The 20,183-nt window shown below is 42.7% G+C and overlaps 1 protein-coding gene across 1 annotated transcript; it reads right to left on the bottom strand.

Annotated features, from left to right (window-relative positions):
- Positions 1 to 15,306: 15,306 nt before the first annotated feature.
- On the bottom strand, positions 15,307 to 19,453 carry LOC311289826 (piggyBac transposable element-derived protein 3-like; the record flags this gene model as incomplete). Its single annotated transcript, XM_084408074.1, has 3 exons — positions 15,307 to 16,838; positions 17,269 to 17,496; positions 19,447 to 19,453. 3 exons carry the CDS (start codon positions 19,451 to 19,453, stop codon positions 15,307 to 15,309), a joined length of 1,767 nt encoding a protein of 588 aa, XP_084264200.1.
- Positions 19,454 to 20,183: the final 730 nt, after the last annotated feature.

Below are 20,183 nucleotides of genomic sequence, written 5' to 3'. Positions count from 1 at the left end.
ATGTTAACAGGATTAGACTGCGGCTTCATAAGCGGAGCTGATACGGGATTATACAGCACTTTCTGAGATTTATTTTTTCTCGTGACTCGTGAGATTGTCGTTTACATTATTAATTTGTTGGAAACGCACATTTTATTTTCGACTTGTCGGAGTCAGGCTTTAACTACAGTACAAACTGTTTGCATTGCCCTAAAATTATTTGCGAGTGGCTCTTCCCTTTACACTATTGGAGATGCGGAGAACTTGATGGAAAGTGCTGTCTGTCGTGTCATTCGGAGTTTACCTGCCGCTTTTAGGTTTAAAAAACAGTTTTAGTTTTTTTTTTTGTGGCATTTCCAAGCCACTTAAGACCCAATGTTGTAAAGCAGTTTTTTTTAAAGCAGGTTTTTTTTTTTGGGCTATCATAATTTTTTTATAAAGATCATGCAATCATGACCATGCCGATTACAGTGCCGATAACCTCCCTCTAATTTAGTTCGATACTCGCTCCGATTGACGGTTTACGTGCAAATATTTCAGCAGTTATTCTGAAGCGGTTTTTCGGTCAGTACAGTAACAACAAATAGTTGCGTTTACTCCCGGTCCCGGACACTATTATTAAACAGCGTTGCGACAACCAGTGGGAAGCGTTTCAGTTAGACAGAAAACTCTCTGTTACAAAGCACAAATCACTCGATGATTTAACTAGTAGTAATTCAGATGAAACAGCCTCAACATTCCCAACAAGACTGATGAGGGAAGCAGGAGAAACATTGTGTCATGAATGAAATTAGAGCACTTTAAATCCCCTAATCACCCTTACAAACATTTACCATGAATGTACTGTAATAATTTACCATGGGTTGGGCAGAAATGTGCAATATTTATATTGAATACTATGTAGTAATAAATAAATATAGTAAATATATATATTTACTATAATATTATAGTAAAATTTTTTTTATTAAAGTATAATAGTAAATATAGTGATTTATATTGCATTCAATTTATTAGGTGGGTAGAGGAATATATAATTAATGTTTGTTATGAAATTATGTCAGACTAAGAGCGGTTCAAAAACCCTTTATGAGAAAAATTATACCGAGGACCGTGATGTCGCCCGGTATGGCGCAGCCGGGGCCCCACCCTGGAGCCAGGCCTGGGATTGGTGGACAGCCTGGTGGCCGGGCCCCCCCCCACGGGGTCCGGCCGAGCTCTGCCCAAAGGAGCGATGTGGGGCCGCCTTCCCGTGGGCTCACCACCTGCAGGAGGGACCGTAAGGGGCCGGTGCGGAGAGGATCGGGCGGCAGTCGAAGGCAGGGACCTCGACAACCTGATCCCTGGACACGGAAGCTAGCTCTAGGGACGTGGAACGTCACCTCGCTGGTGGGGAAGGAGCCTGAGATTGTGCGTGAGGTTGAGAGGTTCCGACTAGAGATAGTTGGGATCACCTCTACGCACGGCTTGGGCTCTGGAACCACACTCCTCGAGAGAGGATGGACTCTTCACTACTCTGGAGTTGCCCATGGTGAGAGGCGGTGGGCTGGTGTGGGTTTGCTTATAGCCCCCCAGCTCAGCCGCCATGTGTTGGAGTTCACCCCGGTGAACGAGAGGGTCGTTTCCCTGCGCCTACGGGTCGGGGATAGGTCTCTCACTGTCGTGTGTGCCTACGGGCCAAACGGCAGTGCAAAGTACCCGGCCTTCTTAGGGTCTCTGGAAGGGGTGCTGGAAAGTGCTCCAACTGGGGACTCCGTCGTTCTACTGGGGGACTTCAATGCCCACGTGGGCAACGACAGTGACACCTGGGGAGGCGTGATTGGGAGGAACGGCCCCCCTGATCTGAACCGGAGTGGTGTTCAGTTATTGGACTTCTGTGCTAGTTACAGTCTGTCCATAACGAACACCATGTTCAAGCATAAGGGTGTCCATCAGTGCACATGGCACCAGGACACCCTAGGCCGTAGGTCGATGATCGACTTTGTGGTCGTTTCATCTGACCTGCGGCCGTATGTCTTGGACACTCGGGTGAAGAGAGGGGCGGAGCTGTCAACTGATCACCACCTGGTGGTGAGTTGGATCCGATGGCGGGGGAGGAAGCTGGACAGACTCGGCAGACCCAAGCGTACTGTGAGGGTCTGCTGGGAACGTTTGGCCGAGTCTCCTGTCAGAGAGATCTTCAACTCCCACCTCCGGCGGAGCTTCGACCAGATCCCGAGGGAGGCTGGAGATATTGAGTCCGAGTGGACCATGTTCTCCACCTCCATTGTCGAAGCGGCCGCTCGGAGCTGTGGCCGTAAGGTCTCTGGTGCCTGTCGAGGCGGCAATCCCCGAACCCGGTGGTGGACACCGGAAGTAAGGGATGCCGTCAAGCTGAAGAAGGAGTCCTATCGGGCCTGGTTGGCTTGTGGGACTCCTGAGGCAGCTGGTACCGGGTACCGGCAGGCCAAGCGAACTGCAGCCCGGGTGGTTGTGGAGGCAAAAACTCGGGCCTGGGAGGAGTTCGGTGAGGCCATGGAGAAGGACTATCGGCTGGCCTCGAAGAGATTCTGGCAAACCGTCCGGCGCCTCAGGAGAGGGAAGCAGTGTCCTACCAATGCTGTTTACAATAGAGGTGGGGAGCTGTTGACCTCAACTGGGGATATCACCGGACGGTGGAAGGAATACTTCGAGGATCTCCTCAATCCCGCCGTCACGTCTTCCATTGAGGAAGCAGAGGCTGAGGGCTCGGAGGTGGACTCGTCCATCACCCAAGCTGAAGTCACCGAGGTAGTCAAGAAACTCCTCGGTGGCAAGGCACCGGGGGTGGATGAGATCCGCCTTGAGTACCTCATGTCTCTGGATGTTGTGGGGCTGTCTTGGTTGACACGTCTCTGAAGCATCGCGTGGCGGTCGGGGACAGTGCCTTTGGACTGGCAGACCGGGGTGGTGGTCCCTCTTTTTAAGAAGGGGGACCGGAGGGTGTGTTCCAACTACAGGGGGATCACACTTCTCAGCCTCCCCGGGAAAGTCTATGCCAGGGTACTGGAAAGGAGAATACGGCCGATAGTAGAGCCTCGGATTCAGGAGGAACAGTGTGGTTTTCGTCCGGGCCGTGGAACACTGGACCAGCTCTATACCCTCTACAGGGTGCTGGAGGGTTCATGGGAGTTTGCCCAACCAGTCCACATGTGCTTTGTGGATTTGGAGAAGGCATTCGACTGTGTCCCTCGCGGCGCCCTGTGGAGGGTGCTTCTGGAGTATGGGGTCCGGGGTCCTTTGCTAAGGGCTGTCCGGTCCCTGTACGACCGAAGCAGGAGCTTGGTTCGCATTGCCGGCAGTAAGTCAGACTTCTTCCCGGTGCATGTTGGACTCCGGCAGGGCTGCCCTTTGTCGCCGGTTCTGTTCATAATTTTTATGGACAGAATTTCTAGGCGCAGCCAGGGGCCGGAGGGTGTCAGGTTTGGTGACAACACGATTTCATCTCTGCTCTTTGCGGATGATGTTGTCGTGTTGGCCTCATCAAATCAGGACCTTCAGCATGCACTGGGACGGTTTGCAGCCGAGTGTGAAGCGGCTGGGATGAGAATCAGCACCTCCAAATCCGAGGCCATGGTCCTCAGTCGGAAAAGGGTGGCTTGCTCACTTCAGGTTGGTGGAGAGTTCCTGCCTCAAGTGGAGGAGTTTAAGTATCTTGGGGTTTTGTTCACGAGTGAGGGAAGGATGGAACGGGAGATTGACAGACGGATCGGTGCAGCTTCTGCAGTAATGCGGTCGATGTACCGGTCTGTCGTGGTGAAGAAAGAGCTGAGCCGCAAGGCAAAGCTCTCGATTTACCGGTCAATCTACGTTCCTACTCTCACCTATGGTCATGAGCTGTGGGTCATGACCGAAAGGACAAGATCCCGGATACAGGCGGCCGAAATGAGCTTCCTCCGCAGGGTGGCTGGGCGATCCCTTAGAGATAGGGTGAGAAGCTCAGTCACTCGGGAGGAGCTCAGAGTAGAGCCGCTGCTCCTCCACATCGAGAGGGGTCAGCTGAGGTGGCTCGGGCATCTGTTTCGGATGCCTCCTGGACGCCTTCCCGGGAAGGTGTTCCGGGCATGTCCCACTGGGAGGAGACCCCGGGGAAGACCTAGGTCACGCTGGAGAGACTATGTCTCCCGGCTGGCCTGGGAATGCCTCGGTGTCCCCCCGGAAGAGCTGGAAAAAGTGTCCGGGGAGAGGGAAGTCTGGGCATCTCTGCTTAGACTGCTGCCCCCGCGACCCGGCCCCGGATAAGCGGAGGAAGATGGATGGATGGCATAACAATTATAAATAAAATATTTATTATTTCTCACCAACAGCTACGAGTTTGTATAATTTATTTATTTGTTCCAAGGAAAATAGTTGTACACAGCTGTAAATTATAAAGTTTTTATTTATTATGAGTTTTATTTCAATTGTTCTTTGTAAAGAAAAGCCAGTGGTCAAGGGATATTAGACACATGCCTCATGCAACAAATAAAAAGGAAAAGTTGGCTATACACTGCCCACCTGTAGGCCTGTGTCTCCTCTGTCTGTGCAGACTCTTCTGTAGGCCTTTCTGTAGATGTGGAATCCTGCAACTTATATTGCAGCCATAAAGCATACAAGTATAAATTAAGTAAAGTTATTTATGCACTTGCAGGTAGGCTAGTTCCTCCATATGACAGTTATCTGAGCGGGTTTATTCACTGTCCAGTGCAATGAAACAAATGGACATTACAAAGTCTTATACTTTCTTTCCTTTGGAAAGTTAGAAAATGTCCACTTACTGCACATATTTCAGCCACCACTTTCTTGGGAACAGATACAAGTGTTGGTGTATTATGTAAAAGTGCACAAAAGAGGAAAACACAATGTCATTACAATGAACTACACTCGGGAAAAATGTGATCAATAACTCATGGCAAAATATTTTTACATTAACATAAGTTTATCAGTTTTCACTTTCACAAGTCAAAGCAATTCATCATTACTCAAGATTTAACAGTTGAAATGACTATACGGCCTTAATTTAATGCAGCAAAAAGTATTTTACAGTGTAGGCTACTAAGATCTTTTTTTTTTTTTCAGCCTTTTTCTTTGTTGCTTTTATAAACAGACAACCATTTATTTAACAGTGCCTTTTATAAAAGAGACTATAATATAACTAAAAATTACCATTATGTAGAATATTTTTGTACTTCACTTTTATTTGTTCTTTATTTGCACTTTGATATGTTCTAGTGTGGTTACTCTGACATTACAATGAACAAAGTAATTATGCAATTATTAAAATACAAAAATATAGGCTAATAAGTGATAAAAACATCTAACATGGCCACTTCTAACGGATTTAAATTGTCTGCTACTTTTTGCCAGCCCTCTCTCCTGGCTTTTGCAGATTTTGAGGTGTTCCCTGGCGTTTTGTTTATACATTAAAATTCAGAATAAACTTCGACTATTAGTTTTTGCTCTGCTGAGGAGAAAACCTGAGTGCGCTCTTTGGCCACGCTGAGCAGCCAATAGCAGCATTGCTGATCAATGTTTCTACTATAGATACATATCCCCTTTTAAACCACGCGCAATTATCTCAGATAACTCAATCCAGCTATAATAATCATATCCGGCAGGTGTTTTCGAAGAACCTAATTAGCCGGATCATGATTAGCACGATGATATCATCTTGGATGTGTAATTTGATCTCGGATGTTTTAAGCAACGTACGAAGAACGAGCCCCTGATGCTTTATTAACTGCTGTCATTTCTGTTGTGTGCACATATTTATAGAAACGCCGTTCTCAGCAGCGAAAATAGCGACGGTGTCGGTTTGCTTTTTATAAATACCAATTATTGCGTAGAGAGCGGCGTACGCCTTCTTTTGTGCATACGCAACGTTTATAAATGAGGCCCCTGGTCACCTGCCTGTTTTCTCATTTAGTTTTGTTTTGTTTTTTTCTCACATACTTTTCTCTGCCCAATTGTGTTGTGGCTCCCTGTCCCTCTCCAGCATTCACTGGTCTTGGACTGTTCTATCAGTCTCTGGACTGATTTCTGCTGTGAACAACTGCCTGTTTCTGATCGTGAGTTGGGATGTCCCTGTTGGTTCTGTTTGATCCTCGCCTGACTATCCTGCTTGTCTGACATTGATTCTCACCTCACGATTTGGATTTGATTGTCCTGGACTCTGACCCCTGCCTGCCTGATCATTCTCTTCTCTGCTGTTCCAATCTGGCCAAGAGCCGTTAAGCTTGAACTATATTATTGTTTCAATAAATTGAAGTTAAGCATTCTTCTGCTTTTGGGTTCGTCTGAGGGTGTCCTAAAATCTACAGGGTGGGCCATTTATATGGATACACCGTAATAACATGGGAATGGTTGGTGATATTAAAGTCCTGTTTGTGGCACATTAGTAGATGTGAGACATGTGCCATGTGACACATCAAACTTATTGGTAATGTCACAAGAAAAACAATGGTGTGCTTGGTTTCAACGTAACTTTATTCGTTCATGAGTTATTTACAAGTTTCTGACCACTTATAAAATGTGTTCAATGTGCTGCCCATTGTGTTGGATTGTCAATGCAACCCTGTTCTCCCACTCTTCACACACTGATAGCAACACCGCAGGAGAAATGCCAGCACAGGCACAGCAACGTCTCTCTTCACCCAACACCCTGAGTGTTGAAACAATCCTGGCTCTCAACAGCCGGTAAGGACTTTTAACTTAAGACATAACATGTTTTTCTTTCTTTTCAAATAAAATTACCATATACATAATATTTAGGGGGAAATGTATACACATACAGTATATATAAAATGTTACAAAATAACCTGAAAGAAATATTAACAATCCAACTGAATTAAACTTCAACCAAGCTTCATAAATATAAAACAATCTACCCCAAAATATTAGTTTGACACTGCATTAAAGCATACATTATAAATAAAATGCATATTTTATGGGGAAAATTAATTAGTTAAATGGTTAAAAAACAAATAATAAATCTATATAAATAAGAATATTTGTTTTCTTTGTTCAGAGACATTAACATTGTTTTTTTTTCATAAAGCACAGCTTTGGTTGTGATAAGATAATGCTAGAAATGAATGTATTAGATGTGACACCAGATAATACTTGTATTGGCACAGAATGTGTTTTCTATTATTTGAAGCACGAACTAAGCAGGAATGTGGCTTTACAGGAAGGAGGAACTTACTTGAAAAATGTGTAGATGAACCTGTTTTACACGCGTCACTGAAACACAAAACCAGAAAACATGTAAACTCATCAGTTCAGGGAAAGAGAAACTTATAGTTGTTCAGGGAAAGAGAAACTTATAGTTGTGGTCATAGGCTTTTGTTCAAAATGTATACAAGCGAGTACATCATTAATCCACCTTTCAAACTTTTGTCTTATAGTTGTACAATAGTGATTCAGGATAAGTTTTTATGTGCAGACTATTTTAGACCTGGCAGGAAGACAAATGCTGCTAACTATCCCAGTACCTGTTTGACTCGCCATATACATAAAAACAGGGAAAAGTAGCTCCAGCTTCTATGTTCTTCTGACAAACACATGTAGTTTTATTAACTCTTTCCCAGCCAGCGGTTTTGAAAAAAGTTGTCTGCCATCGTTTTTGATCATTTTCACAATTTCATGCCACCAGAATATTTTGTTGAATGAATATCTGAACATGCAACATATCAAAAGAAATACCCTCTGCTTTTAAGCAAAAATAAATAAATGTTATTCTAGTTTCCTGTACTTTTTTTTATCAACACCTGAATGTGGGTAAGTGTCATTAAAAAAAGCAACATTTTGAGGAAACCGCTGAGAAAATCATGTTTTTGTCAAAGATGACGTCTGGATCAGATTCAGAACGATGATCGATATGGCGTTATTTTCCTGTCAAATGTCGAGAGCGCATTATTGTAGCGTGAAAGTACATTAATATAATGCGTGAGCAGAGCGAATCTCTCTGCATAAAACATAAAAACAAATAAAACTGGTTACCTGAGATCGTCGATTCGGTGGATCCATCTCGGCTCGTCTTGATTGAACTTAAGTGAACTTATTCCATGTGCGGTTCAATATCAACCAATAAGATTCCATGTACGATGTCGCGTTTTCATTGGTCAGTTGTTGAAGCCTATTTCTGATTGGTTGTTGCCGTTTTGACAGTTTATGTCAAGAGCAAAGAGAAAGAAATTGAAGAGAAGAGTACTTCGGCATGCACGATTGCACGGGACACAGTCTAAGCACATACACGCTTACTTTAAGTGAAGAGGAGAGATTCGAGATTGCACTGAACACGTTTTAAGTGCAGGCATATTCTCTGAGCGAGCCCAGAGAAAATTCTTACAAGAGCAGCGTGTATCTGAGAGCGCGCGCGAGAAGAGAGATTCGCGCTCGGCACATTATATTCCACGCGCGAGCAGAGAGATTCGCGCTTGCGCATTATATTAATGTACTTTCACGCTACAATAATGTGCTTTCGACATTTGACAGGAAAATAACGCCATCGATCAAAACACAGATGGAGTAGATCGAGACCACCAAAATGCCACTATTTTTCTTTGTGTTATTTTTTTATATTTTAAATATACTGTAGTGGCTCATACCAACATTGTATTAACAAAAACTAGTTTGGGACTGTTATTTAATACCTTTAGCATAGGCATAATGTTTATTAGTACTAGTCTTTACTATTAGTCATATTCTTACAATTTATGTTAAGTAAAGGGGGACAGTACTTGTGTGTGTTAAAAAATTTTGAAAAAAATAAAACATGAAAAATTAAAAATATCGGGATGTATATATCGTATATCGAAATTCAGCCTAAATATATCGGGATAAATATATGGACTTTTGGTCCATATCACCCAGCCCTAGTTGAGATGAAAACTCTTGTTCATTACATTTTACTTCATAATTCGCCTTTGGCTAAGCCACACCCTAGAATGTAGATTGACCAATCACAGCGCAGCCAAGAACGAGCTCCCACGAACGAGCTCCCACAGAGGTCCGACACTTTTTCACAGCGCTCCATTGACTTTAACACAGGCGTCTCATATTTTTGGTCTCGGCAGGCTATTACCGTCGTAGTTTTATCAAAAATATGGTTAAACGTTGTGCCTGGGGCATTTGTAACACAGATACGCGTTTCCCAGAGAGGTTGGAGGGGGGTGTCCGTTTTTTTCCCTTCCCAAAACCGAAGTCAAATCCTGACAAGTGCCGTCTTTGGATTAAACTGTGTGGACGTCCTCACAGTCAGCTAAACCCCTCAAGGATCAACAAGTACACTTTTGTGGTAAATTTTGCTTTTAACCTTACTGTGAAGTTATACTAGTTAGACAGTTTTATGCTGTTTTAGGTTATGATTTCGGTTCTCTACCCTAATTAATGAAGAATCAAGGTGCTAGCAAGCAAGCTTAGCGATAGTTTAGTTATCACGTATGTCAGGATTGTATGTTTTGACTAGCGGCTGAATGTTAGCTAACTTTGTTATTCAAGATACAAACACCTAACGTTAATGTTACAGACACGCTGTTGTGGTAGTTTTGAAGGTGACTAACGTTACCGCCACCGTGTTGCCCAGATGATGTTGTCGGACGTAGCAACAGTAACTAAGGGGGGTGGGGCTTAGCCAAAGGTGAATTGCAACCGCATGTGTTGTATTCATTGTTGCAAAACTTGTTCTGTAGTTTGTTTGTTATCGTGATCAAAACCATTGATCTGAAGCTCAATGCTGATGCTGTCATGTAAATAGTTTTCTAATCAGCAATATATATAACAATTTCTGATCAACCCATATCAATTGCATGTGTGGCGATGGGCTCAGAAACAGGGACACCAAATGAATAAACCAACTACGCCACCCTGGGGGCTTATTACCAGGGAATCGCCCTAAACAAATCAGGAGCACACAAGGCTCACAGGCTCGTATTGGTTGGAGTCAGGCATGAGACATGGGTGAAGGATACAAACAATAAAATCACTTTATTGATTAAAAATGATACAAACAATAAACAAAAAGGAAAGAAAAAAACAATAATCAGAAAAAGGATATTCAAAATGGGACACTCCTGGCGACGGAAATTGGGAACGGCAGCCAAATTACTCCACTCAAGGGGCCTCCCTATTCTCCTAAAAGAAAAGAAATAAAGAAAACCACAAACACACGTGCACTCACACTGCACTCAGTCAAACACCTCCAGGTGGCACAGCAATCACTCCAAAATACCACCACCAAGATGAGAAAGGCTGCCGCCCTTAGTTTCCTTGCCGCCCAGGCCTACAATAAAAAAACACACATCAGACTCATACACCACAAAATAGAGAAAACAAAAAGGAAAAAAACAAGAAATACACAAAAACAATTATTTGACCCAAATGAACAATGTTCGTCTCAAACCAGTATGATAACAAGTATTCTCATCATAGACAGATACATTCCAGATGATCGTCACCCCACAACATCAGGGTACTCTCATGAGAACAATTGGATAACCGGATATCCTAGACAGCATCCGGAAAATACAGACCAGGTGTTTGTTTAACTCGTACCGGGCCACAAAGACAGCACTTGAGCCAAAAAGAAAGAATTAAACAAAACAAACATTCACATAATAAATAAACCAAAAAAAGAAACTTAAATTAAAACAATGAACAGTGATGACTAAGAATAATGAGCATCAAGAGTCACTTTAAAAACAGCTCCTTACATTCTGAGTACCCAATATCAAATCCCAGGCAATAAAAACATCCACACCAATTCTCATGGAATGAAAGAGAAAAGTTAACGTTAATGGTGCCGTTGAGGTCGAAGACGTCGCAATGACGCTAGTCAGTAAGGCTACACAGCAGAGCAGCACGTAGTAAGTTTGTGGTCGCTCAGCAGTTTATGTTGAACCGGACTGTTGATTAAAACGTCCAGTGAACGACAATGACAACGACAGCCCACCATAACCTTAAACAGGCATATGAAACACACCTGAACAGGACGTCATTAAAGAACCATGAAACTCATCCGTGTTTCTAGAAGTTCGCACAACAACGAGCGCCGCCGAGTGTACGCCGATTAGTTCCCCTGTCCAGCTCTTGCCCACCGCGCCGGAACGACAACGACATGACGTCACGTGTAATGCCCTCACAGGTAACGTACACCAACCGCATTTATAGTCACCATAACTAGAGCTAAATCACCATCCAGCCGAGCATTAATAGGCGGAGCTAATGCCTACTGCTACAGTCTACCCCCCCCTTTGTCATCGTCGTCCCGACGGTGAAACATCTAAAGGGTATTACCCCACAAGACCCCAATTATGAGCCTTCTTGCCATGACGGCTACACGATTGACAAGTGCTCTGCCTTGACGGCTACACGAGAGACACTGGTTACAAGTGCTCTGCCTTGACGGCTACACGGGAGACACTGGTTACAAGTGCTCTGCCTTGACGGCTACACGGGAGACACGAGAGACACTGGTTACAAGTGCTCTGCCTTGACGGCTACACGGGAGACACGAGAGACACTGGTTACAAGTGCTCTGCCTTGACGGCTACACGAAAGACACCGGTTACAAGTGCTCCGCCTTGACGGCTACACGGGAGACACGAGAGACACTGGTTACAAGTGCTCTGCCTTGACGGCTACACGAAAGACACTGGTTACAAGTGCTCTGCCTTGACGGCTACACGGGAGACACGAGACACTTCTCAGTACAACCAGCACACCACAATCAGGGACTGTACTACCGCACAATTCAATGTCTAATTCGAGGTAGCCGATATATAGAATTTCAAGCCCATTAGCCGCTCGGAGCTGCAGCCAACGACACGATTGCAAGTGATCCTGGCCCCGTGGTTCAAACTGTTGCTGAAAGCAACGCTCGATAATTGACACCATGGAGCCAGTATCAATTAAACAGGGCACCGGGACTCCCCCAAATCTTAACAACGGAATGTGGACATGCGGAAACCAAACGGGATACCGACTCGTTACTACCTGGAAATTGAGAGCCAAACGCACCCCCAACCGAGCTGTGGCTCTACAGCCCGGCGGGCACCAGTTTCCCAAAGATGGTAGTACATGCGACGGCCTCGACTCGGAAGCCGAAGGGACAGCAGAAGACCTCTGTGGAGGGCAAGGGGGACGCCGTTCCCCATTGCACTCCCGAGCAAAATGGCCCGGTTGCTGACAACGCCTGCAAATCAACCAATCTGAACGAGGGTATTGACGGTGAAAACGGGGTGATTGCTTAGGGGCGAGGGCTTGCGTGAGCTGATTCATCTGCTGTTGTTGATGCTGCAACAATTCCCGTAACTCCCTCAGCTCAACCGATTGGTTCCCATTACTCGAACCTAAACTAGACCCCCCTTGTACCCCATACTGAATCCCACCCAATGATGGAACTGAATGACTTTGACCCCGCGCACCGCCTGGCATTCCCTCTCGTTCCCATCGAATTGCCTCCCCCCGAACCTCCAACAATGTCATGGTGGGCTGTCGTCGAATAAGCTGCTTGAGCTCCCTGCGAAGAGCATTATCTGACACGTACTCGACAAATTGATCCCGTACAACAACGTCATGACGTCACGTGTAATGCCCTCACAGGTAACGTACACCAACCGCATTTATAGTCACCATAACTAGAGCTAAATCACCATCCAGCCGAGCATTAATAGGCGGAGCTAATGCCTACTGCTACACATGCTTAAAATAACATACCGGTTAAAGCCCCGCCCATTTCAAGACAACCCGACCCACTTCCGGGTTAAATCCCACCCACTTCCGGGTTAAATCCCACCCACTTCCGGGTTAGGCCCCGCCCAGTCCGAGTACAGCTACAGATACAGATAATTCATATGGTTAACAGATACAGATACAGATAATGCTGTACTCGCTCATCCCTACTGTTTATTGTATTGTTGATGACAGCATAATTTTTCACATGCATCTGCTCACATATGAGATTGCTTGTTTCTGCTTATTTCTTGCCTGTGTTTTGATCATGCCACGCCCATTCTGTGAGTTTTCCATTGGCTCCCAGTCCAATTTAGGATTGACTATAAAATTCTCCTATTTGTGTACAAATGTTTGCATCATCTTGCTCCAAGTTATCCGTCTGGACTACCACACCTCCTATAGCACGTCCCGAGACCTAAGATCAGGTAATCTAAATATCCTCACTGTCCCTTGCACTAGGCTCAAACGCAGAGGAGACAGAACCTTTTCGGTGGTGGGGCCTAGATTGTGGAACCAGTAGAAGTTAGAGTAGCTCCTTCTTTATCAGTTTTTATATCTCTTCTGAAAACCTATTTGTTTTCCTTAGCTTTTAAAACTTGTTAATGTCTCTCTTCTGTATGTTTCAATTTTTGATTTTGTTTATTTGATTTCTTTGTTTTCAAATCTTTACACGTAGTTTATTAGTTGTTCTCTCTTCGATCCTTAGTTATTTGTGCTTGTACAGCACTTTGGTCAGTCTTGTGGCTGTTTTAAATGTGCTTTATAAATAAAAGAACTGAACTGAACTACATAAATAAAATTAATATCATCAGTAGATACATACATAATTAATTAATTAATGTAATTCTACATAATTAACACACACACAGCGATGTCTGTCACTGTTTTTTCATGTTATACTATAAAGCTGCTGCTGCAATGAGAAATCTATTGTATAAAGTACTATTATAAAAAACAAATAATAAATCTATATAAATACGAATATTTGTTTTCTTTGTTCAGAGACATTAACATATATTTTTTTTTCATAAAGCACAGCTTTGGTTGTGATAAGATAATGCTAGAAATGAATGTATTAGATGTGACACCAGATAATACTTGTATTGGCACAGAATGTGTTTTCTATTATTTGAAGCACGAACTAAGCAGGAATGTGGCTCTACAGGAAGGAGGAAGCTACTTGACAAACGTGTAGACAAAAAAAACCTTTTACACGCGTCACTGAAACACAGAACCAGAAAATATGTAAAGACATCAGTTCAGGGAAAGAGAAACTTACAGTTGTGGTCATAGGCTTTTGTTCAAAATGTATACAAGTGAGTACATCATGAATCAACCTTTCAAACTTTTGTCTTATCCTGAATTACTATTGTACACTTATACAGTGAGGAAAATAAGTATTTGAACACCCTGCTTTTTTGCAAGTTCTCCCACTTAGAAATCATGGAGGGGTCTGAAATTGTCATCGTAGGTGCATGTCCACTGTGAGAGACAATCTAAAAAAAAAAATCCAGAAATCACAATGTATGATTTTTTAACTATTTATTTGTATGATACAGCTGCAAATAAGTATTTGAACACCTGAGAAAATCAATGTTAATATTTGGTACAGTAGCCTTTGTTTGCAATTACAGAGGTCAAACGTTTCCTGTAGTTTTTCACCAGGTTTGCACACACTGCAGGAGGGATTTTGGCCCACTCCTCCACACAGATCTTCTCTAGATCAGTCAGGTTTCTGGGCTGTCGCTGAGAAACACGGAGTTTGAGCTCCCTCCAAAGATTCTCTATTGGGTTTAGGTCTGGAGACTGGCTAGGCCACGCCAGAACCTTGATATGCTTCTTACAGAGCCACTCCTTGGTTATCCTGGCTGTGTGCTTCGGGTCATTGTCATGTTGGAAGACCCAGCCTCGACCCATCTTCAATGCTCTAACTGAGGGAAGGAGGTTGTTCAACAAAATCTCGCAATACATGGCCCCGGTCATCCTCTCCTTAATACAGTGCAGTCGCCCTGTCCCATGTGCAGAAAAACACCCCCAAAGCATGATGCTACCACCCCCATGCTTCATAGTAGGGATGGTGTTCTTGGGATGGTATTCCTTCTCCTCTCCTCGGCCTCACGCTTCCTCTGAGCCTCCGCAAACTACAGGAACAACAGAACATCATCTGAGTGTGAGTGAGTGAGTGAGTGAGTGTGTGTGTGTGTGTGTGTGAGAGAGAGTGTCCTCCTCCTCTCCTCGGCCTCACGCTTCCTCTGAGCCTCTGCAAACTACAGGAACAACAGAACATCATCTGAGTGTGAGTGAGTGAGTGAGTGTGTGTGTGTGTGAGAGTGTGTGTGAGAGAGTGTCCTCCTCCTCTCCTCAGCCTCACGCTTTCTCTCAGCCTCCGCAAACTACAGGAACAACAGAACATCATCTGAGTGAGTGTGTGAGTGTGTGTGTGTGTGTGTGAGTGTCCTCCTCCTCTCCTCGGCCTCACGCTTCCTCTGAGCCTCCGCAAACTTCAGGAACAACAGAACATCATCTGTGTGCGAGTGTGTATGAGTGTGTGAGAGTGTTTGTGTGAGTGTGTAACACCTTGAGAATCACTGCCATCACTTATGTGTGAAAGGCTGAGTAACAGTTGCGCTCGGTTTGCAAGCACAAGAACACTTTGCAGGTCATACAACGCACTCGGGTTCTTCCAGTGCAGCCTAGTTGTCTGCAGTGCATTGCATTTTTCAGGCCAATCATCTCTGCGAGGTGGGCATTAGCCCTCCTGCAGACCGAGACATGGGGCAACTCTGTCACAACTCTGTCTTCTTCCTCTGACTGTGTCGAAAGGTCTGCATCTGCACCGTGATGCTGGGCCAAGAGGATCGTAGCCACTTCCATGTGGAACTGAAGGAACTGGATGGGTCTTGTCTTTGGTCCAGCACATATTGCATGGTCTTTTCGGTAGAGTAGCCAGCTGTTGGCTAAAGCCAGATCCGTGAAGTCCATTACCATCCGCATTGTCCACTTCTTAGTACGGGTGCTCATGCGATAGTAACTTATCATTCTATCCATCAAATCAACTCCACCCATCTTGATGTTGTACTCACGGATAATGCTTGGTCGCAAGACAGTGACATATTGTTTCATTTTCTTGTCCCAGCGCTGGCAGGTGTCTTCTGGCTGTGTACCGTGAACAACAGAAATCAGCAATACTGGTTTGTTGTCATACCACTTCACTACACACAACTTTCCATCTTCAGCGGATACTTCTGATGAGGTACCTCTTCCTGCGTTTTTCATGGCTTTGTCACTGGGTAACTTATGCTTCGCTTCAGCGAGTCGGTTCTTCATTATTGTACCAGTCATGTACAGCACTTTCTCCATCATTCGTTGCACACCTTTGATGGCTGTGAAGAACCGGTCACAATACACCTTTGTGCCACGATCCAGAGTTTGGCACAGACGCTCGATGACTAAGCTTCCCAAACTCAGGCCCTCTGGTTCTTCGACCTTCTCAATCAGTGAACCTGTGCCTTGATACAGCTCAAAGTCAAGCACAATGCCATCTGCTGTAGCACAAACAAAGTTCTTTATGCCACCTGGGTTTGGCTTCATTGGCAGATATTGTCTGCACGGATAGGCTCCTGTGAAAGGAATCATCTGCTCATCAATAGATGCGCAATCAGGTCGATTCAGAGACAAGCAGCCTCGCAGAATCCGATCCAGAAAAGGCCTCACCTTCCAGAATTTGTCCGACATTCTCAGGTCTTCTGGCACATCATGATCAATAACCACTTTTATCGCTCCCCTCAGTTTGAAGAATCTGGCACGTGTGAATTTGTCAGTGATGGCAGTGATTTTCAAGGCTTTGGACCAGTACATCCTAATGGTTGGGTATCGGATGCAGGACATCAAAATACAGGCACCAAAAAAGTGGTAAACCTCATCTACTGTCATGTTAAGTGGCTCTCCACTCTTAGACAGTGACATAATATTCGAGCATTCTGCAATCGTCATCATCAAATCTCTATCTATGTACTGTTCAAAATAGTCTAGTGGGGTCCAGCCATGTCTGTCTGGATCAGTTTCGTCCTGATGCTGATACTCTGCCAGGTTTGGCGTCAATGGAGTAGCCTCCCAGCGTAGTCCATGTCCTGCACAACCAGAATCAGAATAAAAATAGTTACATTTTTACCCATGTAAGAAATTGAGGTGTATTGGTCCATAAAATACTTGAATCTGTGTGGAAGTTTATATGAAATTTGAAGATTTACCCTCAAGGTGTGAAGGCCAAAAATAATAACAAGAACCTTGTTCAGAGTCTCCCTTTTTCTTTTTGTTTGGCTTGGTCTTGGCTCTTCCAAGTCATCTTCTGAGCGATCAGCCTCAATCTCTTGACTTTGACGGCGACGTCTGAGAGTGCGGGATGAACCTGTACTTGTGTCTGTGCCTGTGCCTGTCTCTGCCCCTGTCCATGAACCTGTCAACAAGTTTTGTAAATAAGCATTTTGCTTCCAATCCTTCACATAGCCCTAAGGCCCAAACTGCATAAAATAAACAAATATCTACTGGGTCTTGTCTAACCATTATCTGCACTATCTGCATGTTTGCATCCTCTGCTGTGGTCAGTGGGCTCAGGAATGGGGTCCTCATCATCACTAGTACTACTGTCCTTACTGCTGCTTTCCTCCTGTGGTGATGGTTGGTAATTGCCATCCAGGATGGGATATTCGTTGTCAGACACATCCAAATCTGAGTTGTCTCCATCAATTAACCCAAGTAGCTCCAATGCTCTTTGCACAGAAAAACGCTCTGGAAATAAAAACATGATAAAAATCAAATGCAAATTAATTTCATTTATGTATGTAGGTTTGCATTATTTATTTGTTATTTATTCCAATGGGATAATATGCAAGCTAATTTACATGTGCACATTTTTACTAGCATATTAAATTTTTACTAACATTTTCAACCCAACTAATTTAAGTATGTATGTATGTATTTAGTGATTTAATTGTTATTTATTTAATTGGGACCATGTACAGCTTTTTAGCCATTTTTGTGTTGCTGTCTACATTTTATCTTTTTACTATCTCTGTAATTTCATATCATTGAAAATAATGAATTCATGCAGCAAGTAATATACATTACATTAAAGGAATAGTTATTTTATAATTGAAATTGTAATTGATTGATGATATTAGTATTTATTACATGGCTTGGTTGAATTCTAATGTAGAATGCGTAGAATTAATGTAGAATTATTTCTTGATAACAGACCGCTGCTAAGTATAACACACCGTTGCCATGAAAAACAGAGTGTTGCTATGGACGCAGCATTCTAAACATAGAAACAGAACGGACTATTTTCTTTAGCGGAAGCAATACAATCGTGTTTAAATCAATAAACTCCTTTTTAAATCAAAATATTAACAAAATATTTTGTGTCAAATTATTGATTTATTTGGTAGGTAGCCATGTAATAAGCGGGATAATGTAGAGCGAGGCGGTTGTTATAGCAAATACAACCCCTTCAGGCTCTACATTATCCCTTGCTTAGTTTGTCTTAAGGATGTATATAACTTGTTTTTTTTGTAATTATATTACATTAATATATTTTTCTTTTTACAGACCATTTCTTTCTTTCTTTTTTCATATTGGCGAAAGAGTAAGTATTATACAATTTTACGATCTATACTAAGTAATACAAAACAGACTTAGTGGCATATTACAGAAAAATCTTAACTTCAGAATCATATCTTGTTGGTTTAGTAATCATGGCAATTTCACAGGAGCTCATTAACCTGTTAAGCTGCAACCCCACTTTTGAAAAATCCCAAGAAATGACATACCCAAACTGAAACAGATACAGTTCAAGAACCCTTTGTACTAAAAGCACAAGTATGATCTAATTTGAAAGCTGACACCTGGCAGTTTATTGTAAATGTAGAATTAATTATTGTCATAATGAAAAAAATAGTAATAAATAGCTTCAAAGTTTTTAGAAATTAATTTTTATGAAACATCTTCATGAAAATAAAATTGAAGTTGTCACTGTAGCAATGTCTGACCATGTTATATTTAAAATCTGAAGATGGTAAGTCTAATACCTCTGTATTTAGTTAAATGTTTTTCAAGATCATGTCATTTATTTTGATTATACTCTAAAATGCAACTGATGTTTAGTCATCATCTAAGCATTCATTCAGTCTTTTGTCTCTATTGTTTTGTGGTGCAAACGAGCCCCATTCAGTCTCAGTCTCCCCATGCACACATTCACACCTCTCCAGCCTGGTTATAGCTCTAAATATGCATTTCTTTTGTCTGCATTATAAATACTAACGACTGGCTATTCACAGGCTATTCATAGGGTTTCAATCCCTAATTTCTTTTATCAAAGTTCTCACTTCACATTCGAAACTGTATCAAATGCCCTCTTGAATAAAGAAACATTTCAGTAAGCATTCCTATTGAGAAACAAATCATAAAAGAATAACAGCTAGGTGGCAGGTGCACCCAGAGCTAGCATGTTAGCTTAGCACACCATCAATACATGACCATTTATGAGATTAAAACCATGTTTGTGCTCCAAACTTACTTTATAACGCAAGTCGAGTGTTTTAAATAATCTTCTGTGATCTAATTTGGCTTCAGATAAAAAAATCAGACAGAAAATATATTATTTTATAGTATTCTGCATGATGATAAAGTCTATATAGATTAGCATTACATTATAAATATAATCTATTATTATGAAAATACCTGACATGGCTCGAAGAACACAGGCAAATCAAATATCATTGCAATCATGTTTATTGTCTTCAAAACGTCTTTATCTGCATGTTACAGCAGTCTCTGTTGGCTGTGTGTGGCTGCGTCCGAAACCGCATACTCAATGAGTAGGTACTTAATTTCAATGAGTACTTACTTAAAGAGCGCTAAAAGATTTCTTACTTTATAGCCGGATCTCGTTGAGTATGAATGCGATCCGTACAACATTCGCCATGTTGACGTTATCATGTGACCTACGACGTTATCACAAGCGCAATAGCTTAAAAGTTATGAGCGACAGGTGTACCAACACCTGATTCATCAGTACCTCGACAACCATACCCATTACGGTTTTCTTCAACACCAGCAAAATATTTCCAATGTCTGTACAAAGGAGACGTCGGGCAGCTGCTCGAAGATCTCGCCTTAGGAGAAGACTATTGATTTCATACTCTAAATATATATGTACGAATTCGTAAAAAATAACATTAACCCAGAATGACTTGCCATGCTAGCTCACCCCAACACTTATAATGATAAATGCTGACCAATACTCAATTATATTACATATTTTCTTACTGAGAATGATATGTTGTTGTAAAACATGCCTAATTTACTGTTATTGTCATAACATACTATGCATGAATAGTGGACAAATGCAGCCAATGATTGTGAATACATCCATTTTCAGTCAAGAAATTAATGTATTAATTAATGAAAAAATTATA

This window comes from Rutilus rutilus (assembly GCF_951802725.1).
Source record: "Rutilus rutilus genome assembly, chromosome: 4".
NCBI lineage: Eukaryota > Metazoa > Chordata > Actinopteri > Cypriniformes > Leuciscidae > Rutilus > Rutilus rutilus.
Note: the sequence above shows the minus strand (reverse complement) of the source record. Positions and strands in the feature narration are given on the sequence as shown.